The sequence below is a fragment of the Sorex araneus genome, chromosome 1 (genome assembly GCF_027595985.1).
Source record: "Sorex araneus isolate mSorAra2 chromosome 1, mSorAra2.pri, whole genome shotgun sequence".
Lineage (NCBI taxonomy): Eukaryota > Metazoa > Chordata > Mammalia > Eulipotyphla > Soricidae > Sorex > Sorex araneus.
In genome coordinates, this window is record NC_073302.1 from 7,076,588 (window position 1) to 7,093,925 (window position 17,338).

The following is a 17,338-nucleotide window of genomic DNA, read 5'->3' on the forward strand; positions in this document are numbered from 1 at the left end:
TCCCCAACATCCCATACAGTCTCCGGAGCACTGCCAAGAGTAATTCCTGAGTGCAGAGCCAGGAAGAAGCACTGAGCACTGCCAGGTGTGACACAAAAAACAAATAAATATAGAGCTTTCCTTTAAGTAAACAAGTGGAGTCAAATATAAAATAATTTCGACTACTGATCATAATATTCCTAATTTGAGGCTAACTAATGGGCAAAACACTATAGTCTTTCATTTCTGCTTATGCTTGAATATTTCTATGATAAAGTTTACATAATACACATATATAATATATATGGGGGAGTGTGGGAGGGAGGATTAGATAGATAAAAGATTGGGGCTTTAAAACTATCACTCTTCCGGACCCGAATCGGGGCCAGCAACACCGGGGGGCCGGAGGGAGGAGGTGCCGCCTGCACACCTTCTCCGGATGGAACCCCGGCGACACTGAGCAGCAACTGACACGGCTCCAGGATTCGGGACTGGGACAGATCGAGCCGCAGGGGCCACTGGAGTGGGGCGGCGCCAGCCTGAACTCTGAGTGGTCCCGGCCGCCGGAAGTCACGCTCTCGACCCACCCTGGGCACCATCTTGATGCCACAATCCACAGAGAAGCAGCAGGCATTCTGGTGAGCAACGCGGCCCGGACAATGCTCCGGACCCGAATCGGGGCCAGCAACACCGGGGGGCCGGAGGGAGGAGGTGCCGCCTGCACACCTTCTCCAGATGGAACCCCGGCGCCACTGAGCAACTAACACGGCTCCAGGATTCGGGACTGGGACAGATCCGAGCCGCGCGGCCACTAGCGCAGCCGCGCGACCTTTTCTCTCAGAGAGCCAGCCCTGTGTAACCTCAGAGAGCCAGCACCTGTGTAACCTCAGAGAGCCAGCACCTGTGCAATCTCCGAGAGCCAGCACCAGAGTAACCTCAGAGAGCCAGCACCTGTGCAACCTCCGAGAGCCAGCCCTCAGTAACCTCAGAGAGCCAGCCCTGTGTAACCTCAGAGAGCCAGCACCTGTGTAACCTCAGAGAGCCAGCCCTGTGTAACCTCAGAGAGCCAGCACCTGAGTAACCTCCGAGAGCCAGCCCTGTGTAACCTCAGAGAGCCAGCACCGGCACAACCTCAGAGAGCCAGCACCTGAGTAACCTCAGAGAGCCAGCACCTGTGTAACCTCAGAGAGCCAGCCCTGTGTAACCTCAGAGAGCCAGCCCTGTGTAACCTCAGAGAGCCAGCACCGGCACAACCTCAGAGAGCCAGCACCTGAGTAACCTCAGAGAGCCAGCCCTGTGTAACCTCAGAGAGCCAGCACCTGTGTAACCTCAGAGAGCCAGCCCTGTGTAACCTCAGAGAGCCAGCACCGGCACAACCTCAGAGAGCCAGCACCTGAGTAACCTCAGAGAGCCAGCACTGTGTAACCTCAGAGAGCCAGCACCTGAGTAACCTCAGAGAGCCAGCACCTGTGCAACCTCCGAGAGCCAGCACCTGTGTAACCTCAGAGAGCCAGCCCTGTGTAACCTCCGAGAGCCAGCACCTGTGTAACCTCAGAGAGCCAGCCCTGTGTAACCTCAGAGAGCCAGCACCTGTGTAACCTCAGAGAGCCAGCACCTGTGTAACCTCAGAGAGCCAGCACCTGAGTAACCTCAGAGAGCCAGCACCTGAGTAACCTCAGAGAGCCAGCACCTGTGCAACCTCCGAGAGCCAGCCCTGTGTAACCTCCGAGAGCCAGCACCTGTGTAACCTCAGAGAGCCCAGCCCTGTGTAACCTCAGAGAGCCAGCACCGGCACAACCTCAGAGAGCCAGCACCTGAGTAACCTCAGAGAGCCAGCACTGTGTAACCTCAGAGAGCCAGCACCTGTGCAACCTCCGAGAGCCAGCACCTGTGTAACCTCAGAGAGCCAGCCCTGTGTAACCTCCGAGAGCCAGCACCTGTGTAACCTCAGAGAGCCAGCCCTGTGTAACCTCCGAGAGCCAGCACCTGTGTAACCTCAAAGAGCCAACCCTGTGCAACCTCCGAGAGCCAGCACCTGAGTAACCTCAGAGAGCCAGCACCTGTGTAACCTCAGAGAGCCAGCCCTGTGTAACCTCCGAGAGCCAGCACCTGAGTAACCTCCGAGAGCCAGCACCTGTGCAACCTCCGAGAGCCAGCACCTGAGTAACCTCAGAGAGCCAGCCCTGTGTAACCTCAGAGAGCCAGCACCTGTGCAACCTCAGAGAGCCAGCCCTGAGTAACCTCAGAGAGCCAGCACCTGTGTAACCTCAGAGAGCCAGCCCTGTGTAACCTCCGAGAGCCAGCCCTGTGTAACCTCCGAGAGCCAGCCCTGTGTAACCTCAGAGAGCCAGCACCTGTGCAACCTCAGAGAGCCAGCCCTGTGTAACCTCAGAGAGCCAGCACCTGAGTAACCTCCGAGAGCCAGCACCTGTGCAACCTCCGAGAGCCAGCACCTGCGTAACCTCAGAGAGCCAGCCCTGCATAACCTCAGAGAGCCAGCACCTGAGTAACCTCAGAGAGCCAGCACCTGTGCAACCTCCGAGAGCCAGCACCTGCGTAACCTCAGAGAGCCAGCACCTGAGTAACCTCAGAGAGCCAACACCGGCACCAACACCGGCACAACCTCAGAGAGCCAGCTCCTGTGTAACCTCAGAGAGCCAGCACCTGAGTAACCTCAGAGAGCCAGCACCTGTGTAACCTCAGAGAGCCAGCACCTGAGTAACCTCAGAGAGCCAGCACCTGTGTAACCTCAGAGAGCCAGCACCTGTGTAACCTCAGAGAGCCAGCACCTACGTAACCTCGGAGAGCCAGCACCTGTGTAACCTCAGTGAGCCAGCCCTGTGTAACCTCAGAGAGCCAGCACCTGTGTAACCTCAGAGAGCCAGCATGCATGTGCCATCCCATACATCTAAGCAACAAGCCCCATGACAAATGGAGTTATTAATATGAATAAATTTTTACTGCGTGTTGTAAAAAAAAAAAAGGTAGAAATCAGAAGGGAACACCTAGTAGAGACTATTGGGAGGACCCACTCAGGTTGAAAGCTGCGTGCCAAAAGTAGACTATAGACCGAAGATGATGGCCACTCAATAAATACCTCTATTGCAAACTACAACATCCAACAGGAGAGAGAACAAAAGGGAATGCCCTGCCACAGAGGCAGGGTGGGGTGGTGGGGGTTGGGGTGGGGGTGGTGGGAGGGATACTGGGAACATTGATTGAGGAGAATGGGCATTGGTGGAGGGATATAAATGAAATGCAAACATGAAAGTTCATAAGTTTGTAATTGTACCTCATAGTGATTCATTAATAAAAAATTTTTAAAAAGAAAAAAAAAACTATCACTCTAGTCTAGGAATGCAAGATCTGAAGAAACAAGGGCAGCTTTCTCTGGTTCCTAATGTTATTTTCTTTTTTCAAACAAGAGCACAAATGTTTTCTTTGTTCATTTCTTACTGAAGTACCCTTCGATGACCTCCTAGACCTGTGATTCTTGCTATCAGAGGACTCGAGCCCTCAACTACCACACAAGTGCAGCCACCTACCTTAGGGGTTCCCTCTCTATTTCCGGAGGCCTACCCAGTCCCCTAATTTCCCGCTGTCACCAACCTTAATGCGGCTGATGTGGAGTTGTGCCCCGCGGCCTCCCGGCCTGACCACCAGACACGGGTCCTCACACTTCGATGCAGGCACATGAAGCTGAACGTGGCGCCTGCCTAAGGCTCCTGTGTTCCACGTGTGAGGCCATCATGAAGGAGGGTGGGCGGACGGGACGGCTGGCACAGCCGTGTCCCTGTCTATACTACCTCCAGCAGCGGCGCTGTCCTTGGGCATGGCGGCGGGCTGTGGGTGGCGCCTCCACCAGGGCGTGACGGGACAATAAAGGGGGCAGGCACTCCAGGAGGCTCACTGGGAACGTGGGTTGTTCAGCAACCCAGCAGCTGGTCCTGCTAGCTCAGCAAGGGCAAAGCACTGCCACCGCTTCGCTGAAACTACTCAGCGGGTCCCTGCGGGCAGCTGGGGGGCTTCTTGTCTTATTATCCCTGAATCCCTTTCGCACATGAGGTGCGAAACAAGCCCAGTCCTCCCCACACCTCACTTGCGCCCCTGCCTCTATTTCGGCGCGGTGCCCAGGGAATTACCTGTAAGAGAAGGCCGAGTCCTGGGGCTGCGCGGCTTGGCTGGCCGAGTCCGGCAGGTCGTCGGCGGAGATGTTCTGCAGCGCGTCGTCGCGAGGAGAATCGTGTGCACTTTCGCCGTCACCCAAGACCTCTAAACAGGCCCACACCCCCCCAAAGGAGAGGCAGGTTAACTGGGAAGACACCGGCACTAGGAGGCTCTCAGCGCACCTCAGCAGTACATAAACAGTGTCTTCTTAGAGAGGAAAGTGCTTTAAAAAGGGGGTGCAAAAAGGATACCGGATGTACAATGGATGGGTCCCTGGCTTTGCACATGGCCAACCTGGAGTCCCAGCACCCCACATGGTCCTGGAGCCTGCCAGGAGTGATCCCTGAGTGCAGTGCCAGGAGTAAACCCTGAGCACTGCTGGGAGTGGGTCCCCTCCCTCCCAAATCAGAGACAGTGGCTTTATGGATGAACCCTGCTCGGAGTAAACCCTGAGAACAGCCAGGTGTGGCCACACATTTTTTTAAAAAACAAAAAAAAAAATGAGGGGCTGGAGCAATAGCACAGCAGGTAGGGCATTTGCCTTGCATGCAGCCGACCCGGGTTCGATTCCCAGCATCCCATATGATCCCGTGAGCACCACCAGGGGTGATTCCTGAGTGCATGAGCCAGGAGTAACCTCTGTGCATCGCCAGGGGTGACCCAAAAAAAGAAAAAAAAATGGGTTTATGGATGAAAAATGTCTTTAGTCTTCTTAGAAGATAATTTCTAATACTTTAGGTGGTAAAATATTAAATACTACTAAGTCTTGGTAAAGGGCATACAGCTTTCTATTGTATTATGACCTCCTCTAATATCTTAAGACGTGTCCAAGTAAGCCAGAGAGATGACACATGCTCTGCATAGGGGAGACCCAGGGTCTGCCTGGCCGCAGCAGGCTCCTGAGCACAGAGCCGAGATTAGCCTAAGCCTGCCAGATGTGGCCCCAAACAAAAACTTTAACAAATGAAAAGTGGGGAGTTATCCCACGCCCCGCTGAGCCAGCTCACACCCAGCTCACAGCTGCATGCCTGGGCCGTGCCTGCTCCCGGTCAGTTCTCCAGACAGCTCCGCCCACTCTCCCCTCCCCACGCCACACGTGACTGTCTGGGCCGGCACGATCTTCACCTGCACTTTCATAGTTTGACAGTGCTCCTTCACTGGGGCTGGTGCGTTTGATGGCGTTCCTGTACTTGTCCAGAATGTCCTCGGCCACCTGAGCCTGGGCACTGAGCCGAGGGCTGGGCTCATCTGCAGGGAGAAGGAGGGGGGGAGGGTTAGGCCCGCTTGCTCGAGCCCACTCTGCGGTTAGTATGACACCAAGAGCATAATCCCGAAGGTGGATTAGGAGGTGAGACTTAAAAAGAGCACATATCTCAGGGTTAAGAGGCACCATGCAGCTACCGACTCATCCCATTTCTACGGCTGAGAGCTTGGCCAAAGCGTGAAGCCGATCTCATCACGGCCAGAATTCTGCACGACTGTGTCACAAGGCTCAGGGCAGACTGAATGGATGAAGGGCTTCTCGAGGGTTTATAGTCAGATCACTGTCCTTAGCAATTCATGCTACCACAACTTCTAACCATGCACTTTATACGCAGATTTCATTTATTCACACATCTCCACGCTGAAGGAGGAAACATTTCAAATTTAGAATTATACTTCTCTTAATATGAACTTTTTAAAAAGCTTTTTCCGGGTTTCCTCCATGAACTTGGCCCTGCACGTGTGAAGCGTGGAGAGTCATATTTTAACTCATTGCCCCTTGCAGATGCTGGAAGAGGCCTCTGGTGCATGCACCGGGGCCAGGGACTCCAGAGAAATCTGGATGTTTCGGGGAGAGCTGGAGTTGTGGGGGTGCAGAGAGGAAAAGCTTCTCGTGGTCACAGGGCAGCACACTGCAATGCTTCCCTGGAGCCTTGGACGGTCAGTCCCTAATGAAGTCAGCCAAGCAAAGACTCGCTACAGGTCTCTGGGGCAAAATTAAGCTCCATAATGAAATGCAAACTCCTAAGGCAGAAATAGGCGAGCAGGTCATGATTGCCCACATTCTGGGAGAATCCCATTAAAAAAAAAGTCTAAAGACACATCAAAATCACTAGATTTTAGAGAGTATTGACAGCATCTACTCTTGAGAGCAGCTAACACTTATTGAGCACTTACCACATGCCAGGAACTAGGCTAAGCATCTTACATGGACCTCAGTTAATGGCCACGACTTCCTTATAGGGAGGCGCTAGTGCCGCCTCTATTTGATAGTCGAGGAAATCAAAGCACGGGTTAAGTCACTTGCTCAGAGGCGCTTTTGCTTTCATAACAATCATATTTAGTGTCCGTGACCTAGTAAACTCATAGTCAGCTGTAGAAAGGATTTCCAAAGTAATTTAACCTTCCTGCTACAACAGTTTTGAACGCACTGAATGTCCTAATCAAATGTTTTTCTGTATGTAAATCTGATAAAAACCTTTATCATTACAAAATCTTTTATGGAAAGGGATTATTTTGATGTCACTGGTCACATGAAGTACTTTTAAGAGGGAAAATAACGGCCAGAGAGGCAGTACAGGGGTTAAAGCAATGCCTTGCATGAGACCAACCTAGGTCTGATCCCTGGCATCGCAAACAGCCCCTTAAAGCACAGCCAGGAGTAACCCCTGAGCAGAGGTAGGTGTGGCCCAAAAATACAAACCAAGAAAAAATAAGGTCTCGGGAGCGTTAAGGCTGGAGTGCAGGCTCTGCGTGAAGGGGCATCCTGGTCCAGAACAAGTTCCCCCCAGCCCTGCCCGGTCCTGTCCTGAAAATATGGGACAGTCAGCTCGAGAGACAGTGCAGCAGGCAGGACACCTGCCCTGCATGAGGCACACCCTGGTCTGATCCCTGGCACATCCCATAGGATTCCTTGAGCCCCACCAGAAATGATCACTGAGCACAGAGCCAGGAGTAAGCCCTGAGCGCCACCCAAAAACAAAAACCAATCAAAACAAACAATAAAATCTAGTTAAGCTGCAGAAGTTTTATGTTGTATTAACCTTTAGTTTTATAATGTCATCCTAGTAATTCTTTTTTAATCCCAGAAAAATGAGAACCCCTTAAAATCACGATATATCTAAAGCCGTGACATTTTCTTTCTTTTTTTTCCCCACTTTTTGCGTCACACCCAGCAATGCTCAGGGCTAACTCCTGCTGGCTCTGTGCTCAGGAATTCCTCCTGGCAGTGCTCGGGGGACCACATGGGATGCTGGGGATTGAACACGGGTCGGCCTTGTGCAAGGCAAATGCCCTCCCCGCCGCGCTATCACTCCGGCTCCTATAGCTGTGACACTTTCAAAGTAGGCATGTCCATGCAGTCCTGGGGAAAGATCGCATGGTGGAGCACTGTGGTGGCGGGAGGCAGCCCGGGTTCTACTCCGGGCACCACCCCAGAGCCAGGAGTGACCCGAGCCAGGAGCGACCCCTGAGCACCACAGGCAGTCGCCCAAAAAACAAAGTGCGAAAACAAAAAAATCATCATGGTCAAAATATTCAAAAGCAAGAAGCATTCATGCAGCAGAAAAATCACACAATAGATAGTATTCTAAAACCATCTCCGTTCTGTCTAGTAGGTGAGTTTTTATGTGTTAAAGAATGTAGTCATGTACATACTCCACTTTACTCGTGAAAAGAGTCATGTACAAATATGACAAGACTGGGAGAGAACACGAAAAAGATTAATAGTAAGATGGTACATATGGGTAAGACTTAAAGATCGTAAGTATTTTAAATTAATTTAATAATAATTTTAAATGGGCCATTAGTAAGGACTACATAGAAATTTCTGCACCAGCAGGGTAGCGAAATCGCTAAAATCGAATGCAAAGAAAATGTGAACTCGACAAAACTTCTAGTCTCAACACCAAGAAAAATGAACTACCCAAAGACACAAGTAAAACTAATGTATACAACTAATGTATACCTCTTCTGAAGTTTCAAATTCGAGAATTTTAAAACATGACATTTCATTAAGAGCATTTCACTTTGTAAATGTTGGTAGTATTCCAAACTTAGAAACACGAAAAGGCTAACTCTTATATCCCTCAGTGAAGCCTGGCCAAGTCTCCTCCGAGTTCGACAGGCGGTTAGACGGGAAAGACACAACACTCAGTGCCCGGCATGAGTCTGATGTTCAACAGTCTTTGATGAAGGAATAAGATCAAGTCAAATGCTCCCAGCAGGGAAACACAGCTTGAAGACAACGCTCCTGCTGTTCAAACTTTGCTGGGGGGAATGGCGTGAGGGGGACTCACACCTCACACAGGAGGCACTGCTCTACCTATGAGTTCCACCCCAGGCCTCTAAAGCCCTTTCACCCCATAGGGAAAAAGCAGGGATAAGAATGCATCCACCTGGAGAACAGAACAGTGGGACATGCACAAAAATGGGATTCTACCTTATATGCTTGCTGCCTTACTATGCTATTCTGCCTTACTAGTACTACTTTACTCTTCTTCTTTGAGGAAGGTGTTCTTTTAAAAACCACTCCACATTTGTTTAAAGTTAAAAAAAAAAAATCTCCATTTTAGGGGTGGGGAGACTGCTCAAAAGGCGAGTGTGCAAGCTTCACTTTGCAAAGGCATTGGTTCAATTCCCAGCAAGGTACGGGCCTCCTGAGCACCAAGCTGAGGGTAGTCCCTGAGCACCATTAGGTATGGCCCCAGACCCCAAGTCACTCAAACAAAAATCTTTGTTTTAACTTGCTAAGTTTTAACTTGCTAACATAACAATTTAAATCAAGATTTTTTTAAAAGATAAAAAGTTTATTTCCTTCTACTTCTGTGTATAATCATTAGAAACAGCCACTGTCCTCGACCTGAGGTTGACAGCGAATGATATTTCTCAAACTTTCATTTTAGAGTGTCTCATTCAAAATATGCTAAAGCAGCTGAAAAAAAAGAAATCTTATGCTGAATCAGGTAAGAACCTGAATCCTTACTGTATTTTCCTTGGGCCAAAGAGCAGCGTTAAGATGACTGAAGGGAGCCAGCGAGACAGCTCGGCAGGTAAGGCACTTCCTCGCCTTGCACACGGCCAACCCGGCTTCACCCCCCAGCACCCATACAGTCCCCTGAGCCTGCCAAGAGTGACCCCCGAGTGCAGAGCCAGAATTAAGCGCTGACCACAGCCACGTGTGGCCCACAAACCAAAAATAAAGAAACAAATAAAAATAAAATGATTCAAGCTGTGAAAAAATGGTAAGATTTGTAAATAAATGTATGATACTGTTTGAACACTCTGCCACATGAAAAAGGAAATGATTAGGCCAAACAAAATTTCACTGTGATCCTGCATAATCAAGAACTACCGATGGAAATGAATTCAGAACTCTACCAGCTGCATTAGCAGGTAAGGGTCCACCAACGCTCTAAAGATAAGGCATGCACAGCACGAAAGCCATCACCAGACGTCCCTAAAAGGCACTGTGCGTCACCATCCCATTAAGATGTCAAGCTTAAGATGCCAGGGAGGCCCAGAGGCTCACGCTCAGGGGTTACATGAGGATGAGATGGCGGTGGCTACCTGCAGGAAGAGCACACTGAGATTCACTGCGGCTGCCAGCTGGAAACCACAGACCCACGGAGAACATACTCCCCACTCTGCACACACAGACACACTCCTCTAAGAAGGCAACGCTTATGGCACCCAAGAAAAGTGGTATGAAATATGTGCTCTGGGAATGAAGGAGCCAGGAAGTCCATGGGTCTACAAACCTGTGAGTGTTGAGAATCTGTCAGGCCCCAGATCATCTTTGTCTTTTTCTTGTTTTTCTTTCTTTCTAAATGGTATGGGAGCTGGAAATTAAATAAAGTCAGTAGTGTGACATATAACATATGCACTACTTGGGACACAGCAGTCATTTTGGAATTACCTGGGGTGCCAACATTTCAAAGTGGAAAAGAGACTCAAAAGTTTAAAAGCGAATAAATCCCACGTGTCAACTGACAATTTTTCTTAAAACAGCATGAAGATTCTTAACAAAACTTTCAGAGTCTGCTGCGGGGGTCATCTGCACAGAAAGCATGACTTCATGGGACTCTCCGGGGACAAAAGTCCAAACCATTGCATCTAACCCTATGCTCAAAAACAACACATTCGAAACTCAGAGCCTCGTTCCCCTCCTCCGCAAGGGGGTGGCACGTGGCGGGACAGCACTGCTCCTCAGCTCCTGAATGCCGTGGGTGCCAAGAAGAGGCCTTGGGGAAAAAATCTCGGACCCTCCTTCAGGGAGAGATGCTGACGCCAACTCAGATCTCAATAGCTACTACGATGATGCCAGGCTATTCACAAAGAAAGCAAACAATTTTATGCAACTGCCTTCCAAAGTAAACACTCACTGATATTCCAGGTATTAACAGTCTCAATGAACATAGACATAAGAAGCTTCAGTTTCTTCCATGAGTGGAAAGTATGAATTTTCAATGTTTACTGCTCAATAATTTTGTCAATTTTTTCTGCAACAATTTTCAGCAGTACACATGTCAGAAGCCCTGTGTTTAAAGGTTCTAATACTTCAACAACCATGACCTGCAAGACTTCCTTTTATGAAACCATTACCACTTCCTGCAAAGAACAGTAACTGTCATTTCTTAAGCTCTTAGTATTCACTGGAGCAATACCATCTTCTACATCCTTAAAACAGAAACTTTGGTCCAGGAGGCTTCACAGAGGCGCTGGGATACCGGCTCTCTCCCTTGCTTCTTATTGCTAACACAGCATTTTAATGTTTAATGAAATTACCTTTAGGCATGGCTGAAACAAAACGTTTTCTCCACCAAGGTCTGTTTCTGTCTGATTTCTCATCATCACTATCTTTGCGTTCTTCAGTCTGTAGAAAAAGTTTGATGCTTTATTTGGAGTTGGGTAGCAGGATAAATTACTATGAAAAGGATTTCAGTTAATCTGTGAAATACAAAAACCACTTTTGTTTGCCTTAAAAGCAAAATGATTCTTAACTACTTTATGAGGCAATTTTTCGAACAAGAAAATATACGTTTTGGGGGCGCGAGGGAGTGTCAGAGGATCAAACCAGAAGTCTCAAAAATATCTGTTTGTTCACCAGAAATATATCCACGACCCCAGGAAAATACACTGTAAGAGCACTTCTCACTGTCAGCTTAAGGGCAGACAATAGCTCATTACTATAAGTACACTAAAAGGAAATTACATAATACATATACCAAGTAGGCACTCAAATACTTATGACATGAGCAAATGCAATCCAATGTAATCTAGAAGGTAGTAGAGATAATGCAAAATTAACAACAAAACTGAAAATCATCTATTGTGTACCAAATACTGAGCATAAGGATATATATTCTCTATTTAGATCTCACGGTGGGGGACCAGAGTAACAGTACAGCGGGTAGGGCACCTGCCTAGCACAGAGCCCACCTGGGTTTGCTTCCTGCCACAACACGGTCCTCTGAACCCTGCCAGGAGTACTCCCTGAGCAAAGTCAGGAGTAAGTCCTGTGCACCTCTGAGAGTGGCCCCAGAACAAAATAAATGAATAAATCTCACAGTGGCTACTGAAATGGTATTATTATTGCAATAATACCATTACTGAGCCCTTTCTATAGATGAGAAGCAGACTGGAAAGGTCACCAAAGTCAGACTGTCTCAAAGTAGTACAGCTGGAGCTCATAGTTCAAAGTTCCTGTTCTGATGACCAATCAGAGTGAGTTGCTGAAACCACATGTCAGAGGTGAAGGTGTTTGCTGTGCAACGCAGCCCGTCAGGTTCGAGCCCCGGCACACCACGTTCCCTGAGCACCACCAGGGGTCACTCCTGAGCAGGAACCCTGGGCTATACCCTGAGTACTACAGGTGTGGCCCAAGGCGCTGCATCCCCCCACCCCCACTCCCAGCGCACCTGCCCATACCCCAAAAATAAAGACATATTGCAAAAGGGAAAACTGTAATTCCTTCTCTGCTTGTTAAGTGACTTTGGACTTAACTCCTTTCACCCACAAACTGGGACTAAACATACCTTATCTCTCATCTAATATTCCCAACAGGGTACAGACCCAACCAGAGAGGAGGGGCCATGCTGGGAAGGCTTTAGCGGGGGGAGGGGACACTGGCTGCATGCAGGATGGCTGAGCAAACAAGGACATATACGAAGAATAATGAGAGCAGACTTCTCACTGCTGTAAAAGAAACAGACGCGGGAGAGAATAATGAAACCCATTCCATAATTTTTAGACTGAAAGAGAATGTATCAGTCTGAGCTCGTGGGTCCCTACAAATAAAGGGGATGCAAAATAGGATATAAAAGAAATACGAGGTCTCCTTGGAGAAATGGCCAACTCCAGGAGTAGGGTGGACAGTATAATAAAAACCTGTAACATTCAGAGTAAGAAAGTAAAGAAACAGAGTGACAGCTGCATGTCAAAAGAACACAGAAGCCAGCACAAAGGGCTCCTGGCCACATCGATGACCAGTGAGCTGTAAAATAAAGGGCAGTAGCAAACCCAGGAAAACACAAAACTCTAAGACTATAAATATAATTAGCAAATTGGATAAACTAAAAGTTGGATGAAGAATATCTACATAAGTGGCCCCAAACCCCCAAATATTTCTTCATTACAGTGGGAAAAATATAATAAAGGCAGTAAACCTGACAGATAACACCTTCATCAAATGGCCCAAATGAACTTGCCAGTAGTGGGACAGTTAAAGCTGTGTGCTACCTGCTAGAATACGATGACAAGAACAGTGATACTCTAGGGTCACGACAGTGCTACTCTTGTCAAAGATGAAAAAGCTGAACCTAAGGGTCGGAGAGTCCAGCAGGCAGGATACCTCCCTTGCACACAGCCGACCCAGGCTAACTCCCCATCACCTCACAACCCTGAGTATCGCCGGGTGTGGCCCTCTAAACCGAAGTGGGCAAAAAAGGGGGAAAATCTGAATCTAATCATGAGAAAACATAAAACAACCCCACACTGCCTAAAAAAAAAAAAAATAAGTGGCGTGAAATTTTCAGTTACAAAGATGAAGAATGCTCTAGACTGAAAGAGATTAAAAAGACATGACAGCTAAATACAAGACGTGGATCTGAATAGAATCCTTTAGCTCCAAAGAATGTTGGGACATTTAGCTTATCCTTTATTATTATTTTATTTATTTTATTATATTTTTTTTTCCTTTTGGGTCACACCCGGCGATGCACAGGGGTTACTCCTGGCTCTGCACTCAGGAACCACCCCTGGCCGTGCTCAGGGGACCATAGGGGATGCTGGGATTAGAACCCGGGTCGGCCGCGTGCAAGGCAAACGCCCTCCCCGCTGTGCTGTCTCTCCAGCCCCTAGCTTATCCCTTAGATCCCACAGAAACGTGGGACAGCATCGACACGAGTGGCACGTTAAGGCTAGAGCAGCCTGGGCTCAGCGGAGTCCCGGGTGTCGATGGTGCTGCAGGCGGTGAGGAGATTGTGCTTATTTTTATGGAACTCATACAAGTTATTCAAATCAACAGCACACCAGGCGGACGACTTCCTGTCAGTGGGGGTGGAGGTTCTTTTGGTCAACTTCAAACATTTTTGCAACTAACTGTTTCAAAAGAAATTGTGTTCATCCAGGGCTGGAGCAATAGCACAGCGGGTAGGGCGTTTGCCTTGCACGCGGCCGACCCGGGTTCGATTCCCAGCATCCCATATGGTCCCCTGAGCACCACTAGGGGTAATTCCTGAGTGCAGAGCCAGGAGTAACCCCTGTGCATCGCTGGGTGTGACCCAAAAAGCAAAAAAAAAAAAAAAAAATTGTGTTCATCCTTCATTGGAGGGGTAAAAAGGCAGAGAAACGAAACCTCTTCTCAAAGAAAACTGAGGTTTAAATAAAATTAGATTCAAGATTATCTGGAGAAATGCTAGAGGTATTCTAAAACTGCCAGGTACATTACTGTATCACTTTTTTGGGGTTCTGGCTGTGCACACACCGGGCTGACAAGTCATCTTTAGTCACTGAATCCTGACTCGCCCCAACCCCACCCATTCCACGTGAATCATCCCAGGTATCGCGAGGACCGGGCGGGGGGCCGGGAGCTGGCTGCAGGGCCCCGTACCTCTCCTCTGGAGGAGTCCTTGCTCGGGGAGGACGACGAGGAGTGAGGGGCAGCCACCAGAGAAGCACCCATGGCTGCGGCTGGAGGCAGTTCTCGCTCCTCGTTCCCAGGACGTCGGTTCCAGCTCGGGTCACTCATGGGCCGCCGGGCGGAGGACACGATGTCAGAACTTCTGCTCCGAACTAACCGCTCCGGGTAAGAATGCCGCTGCTTAAAGGCTTCCATTTCCGCTGGAGTTAAAACGTGGGAACCGAAGTTAGGCAACCGGGCCTCGTTGCCGCCCACAGCTCCTTCCAGAATTGGGGGGTCTGGTGGTGGATGCGACGGCCTGGCATAGTGAACCTTTGGCCGGACCACAGCAGAAGCCCCTGCAACAAGAGGAGAGCGTTAGACCTGCGACACAACCCAGCCCAAGGGGGTTTCAGGCTTGCTCTTCTCTCCCGGTCACAATAGGGGCCGGAAGTTGATCTGATGGATGTACCTTCATGTGCAGACAGCGGGTCAAACATGGCAAGCAGAGACTCTGACTGGGAAGGCGGAGAGGTCAGGGGGTGGGCACCTAGAACAGACCGCAAACAGAAATTCAGACCGAGGCAGAGCTCATGCGAGTTTCAACACGGTGAGAAAGGTGAGGAAATTCTTCCATCTTTTTCCTTTTCCGGACCAGTTACAACTGCAGGGGTATATCAGGGGGAAAGGGACTCATACATATCAAATTCTGATTACTTGAACTCCATTTAAATGTCTTTATGTCTGTAGATTTTAATTACTTTTGGGTGTGAGGTGCAGGAATCAAAACCAGGGCTTCATATGTGCACTCTTACATGAGAATCAACTGGTCTGTAGTGCACGGAATGGCTCTTCTAACCACACGATTTTGTCTTGTCTTTTTGTTGTCTCTTTCTTTGTTCACCTACGATTTTGTAGCATCACTCACTCATCAGGCTGATTCAATGACATGTAGATCTTCCAAATAATTGGCATATTTAATCATATATTAAAAAGCCATACTTTTTTTGGTTTGGGGGTTTTTGGGGGAGAGGTAGATACCCAACTATGCTCACGGCTTATTTCAAGGGTCACTCCTGGCAGTGTTCAGGTAACAGGGGTTAAACTGGGTTTGACCACATGCAAGGCGAGCACCTTAGTCCTTGTACTCACTCTCCAGGCCCCCAAGAGTCACAGTCCTACTCTCACTGTTCCTCTCATCAGAAAAGTCATTAAATAGTGAAAAGCTGGCAAGTTTGTGAATTAAGGAACAAGCTTTCAGGATTCTAAAAATTACTAACTCTTACCTGAAAGCCTGACAGTGCCTTTGGCATAAATTCCAACCTATGAGTGTATGACAGGCTGGAGCGACAACACAGCGGTTAAGGCACTTGCCTTGCATGCGGCCGACCCAGGTTCAATTCCTCCGCCCCTCTCAGAGAGCCTGGCAAGCTCTCAAGAGTATCTTGCCCGCACACCAGAGCCTGGCAAGCTACCCGTGGAGTATTTGATATGCCAAAAACAGTAACAACAAGTCTCACAATGGAGACATTACTGGTGCCCACTCGAGCAAATCAATGAGCAATAAGATGAGAGTGATACAGTGAGTGATACAGTGATGAGTGTATGCCCTTGAAAGGCAAGTCCACTTAGTTATTTTCTGAGACATACCTGCCAAATGTCCAAGGAAGGACTATTTAAAGCTTGTCGACTATCTGCAGCTAAAAGTGGTTTTTATAAAAAGTAGGGTAACACTGGTTTGTCCTTTCTCTGCTGCAGCAAGGAGCCTGGGCTTACTAGGTAATGCCGTCACAGTGCTCCCGAGCACTCCCGTTCCTCCAGCATTCACCTTCAGCTTCTCTGTGCTCTGCTTCCTCTACCTGTTAATCACTCATTTCCCCAAACCAGAACCGGTGACTTGTAAACTCAAACCCTTCAGAGATCTCTGGATTTGTATTTGTAAGTGAAATACTGCTGTTCTCTCTTCCTTCTGTCCTTCACATAGTTTACTTTAAAGCAATGCCCTTTTTGTATAGACACAGGAAGACAGTTAATGCTACGCTTCTGTAACCTGGGAGTTAGTTGACTCCAAACAATATTTACTTCTGGGCATCTCTTATTTACTCGACTTAGCCTCAGTTGCCCTTAGTTTCCAGCACTCCAGAAGCAGGGTCTGACGAAAGGACTGGATGGACCTAGGGCAGGTGGTAAGCTACCCTGGCACTGAAACAGGATAGGGCCAAGTGCCATAAAACTTAAAAAGTGAAGAGCATGGGTGTGGACAAATTCTGCCGTGACCCAAGGAGAAGTGACTGAACAAGGACCTGTAGGGATTAGGAAGGTCTAATCTGGCCTGAGGGCAATGGTCTGGAATCTATAGCAAGATGTCCCCAGGAGTGCCATCCTAAAAGATTAATTTATCTCTTACTGTATCCATATAAAATGACCAGAAAGATTATTAAGAAGTAAATCTAGGGGCTGGCACGATAGCACAGCGGGTTGGGCGTTTGCCTTGCACGCGGCCGACCCGGGTTCGATCCCCAGCATCCCATATGGTCCCCTGAGCACCGCCAGGGGTAATTCCTGAGTGCAGAACCAGGAGTAACCTCTGAGCATCGCCGGGTGTGACCCAAAAAGCAAAAAAAAAAAAAAAAAAAAAAGAAGTAAATCTAGGACGATTGTTTATGGAGTAAGGAAAGGAGAATGATGTCCTTTGATGAAGTTCCGCCCTTGAGCGAATTTCCCAGCAGATCTTTGTCTTAGAAGGCTTCCATGTGTTGACTGTGCTACCTCACCTTGGTGTAGCTGTTACCCAGAATGCCTGGAGACTGGGCTCTAGACTAAGGCAGGGTCACTTCCAGTTTGGTTCTCTGGGTCACTCCTGATGCAGTGACGGGGCCCACACTCAGAGCTTAACTAGCGAGCAAGTGCTCAAGTCTATTGAGCTGTGTCTCCAATCCAAGACATTCTGGAGTCAAACTTTTCCCCCAACTGGGATGAATACAATGACTGCTCAGCCCGGTTCATGCTTCCTACTAGAGCCACACACAGCAGTACTCAGGGGGCCTCAATAGTGCTTGGGGTAGCGCCAGGGATCAATCAAGACCTTGT

General features: G+C 48.7%; 1 protein-coding gene across 9 annotated transcripts in view; it reads right to left on the minus strand.

Annotated features, from left to right (window-relative positions):
* The window catches only part of GAPVD1 (GTPase activating protein and VPS9 domains 1), a 90,179-nt gene that overhangs the window by 12,755 nt on the left and 60,086 nt on the right, over positions 1-17,338 (minus strand). For 6 of the 9 annotated variants that reach the window (XM_055142357.1, XM_055142164.1, XM_055142296.1 and 3 more), the window contains 6 exons: positions 14,721-14,798; positions 14,240-14,607; positions 10,915-11,002; positions 9,888-9,968; positions 5,272-5,394; positions 4,122-4,251 (listed from right to left, as the gene is read on the minus strand). In XM_055142357.1, the coding sequence (XP_054998332.1) occupies positions 4,122-4,251; positions 5,272-5,394; positions 9,888-9,968; positions 10,915-11,002; positions 14,240-14,607; positions 14,721-14,798 (868 nt within the window). The remainder of the gene's footprint in view (positions 1-4,121; positions 4,252-5,271; positions 5,395-9,887; positions 9,969-10,914; positions 11,003-14,239; positions 14,608-14,720; positions 14,799-17,338) is intronic. The other 3 variants (XM_055142460.1, XM_055142418.1, XM_055142220.1) reach the window with 1 other exon arrangement.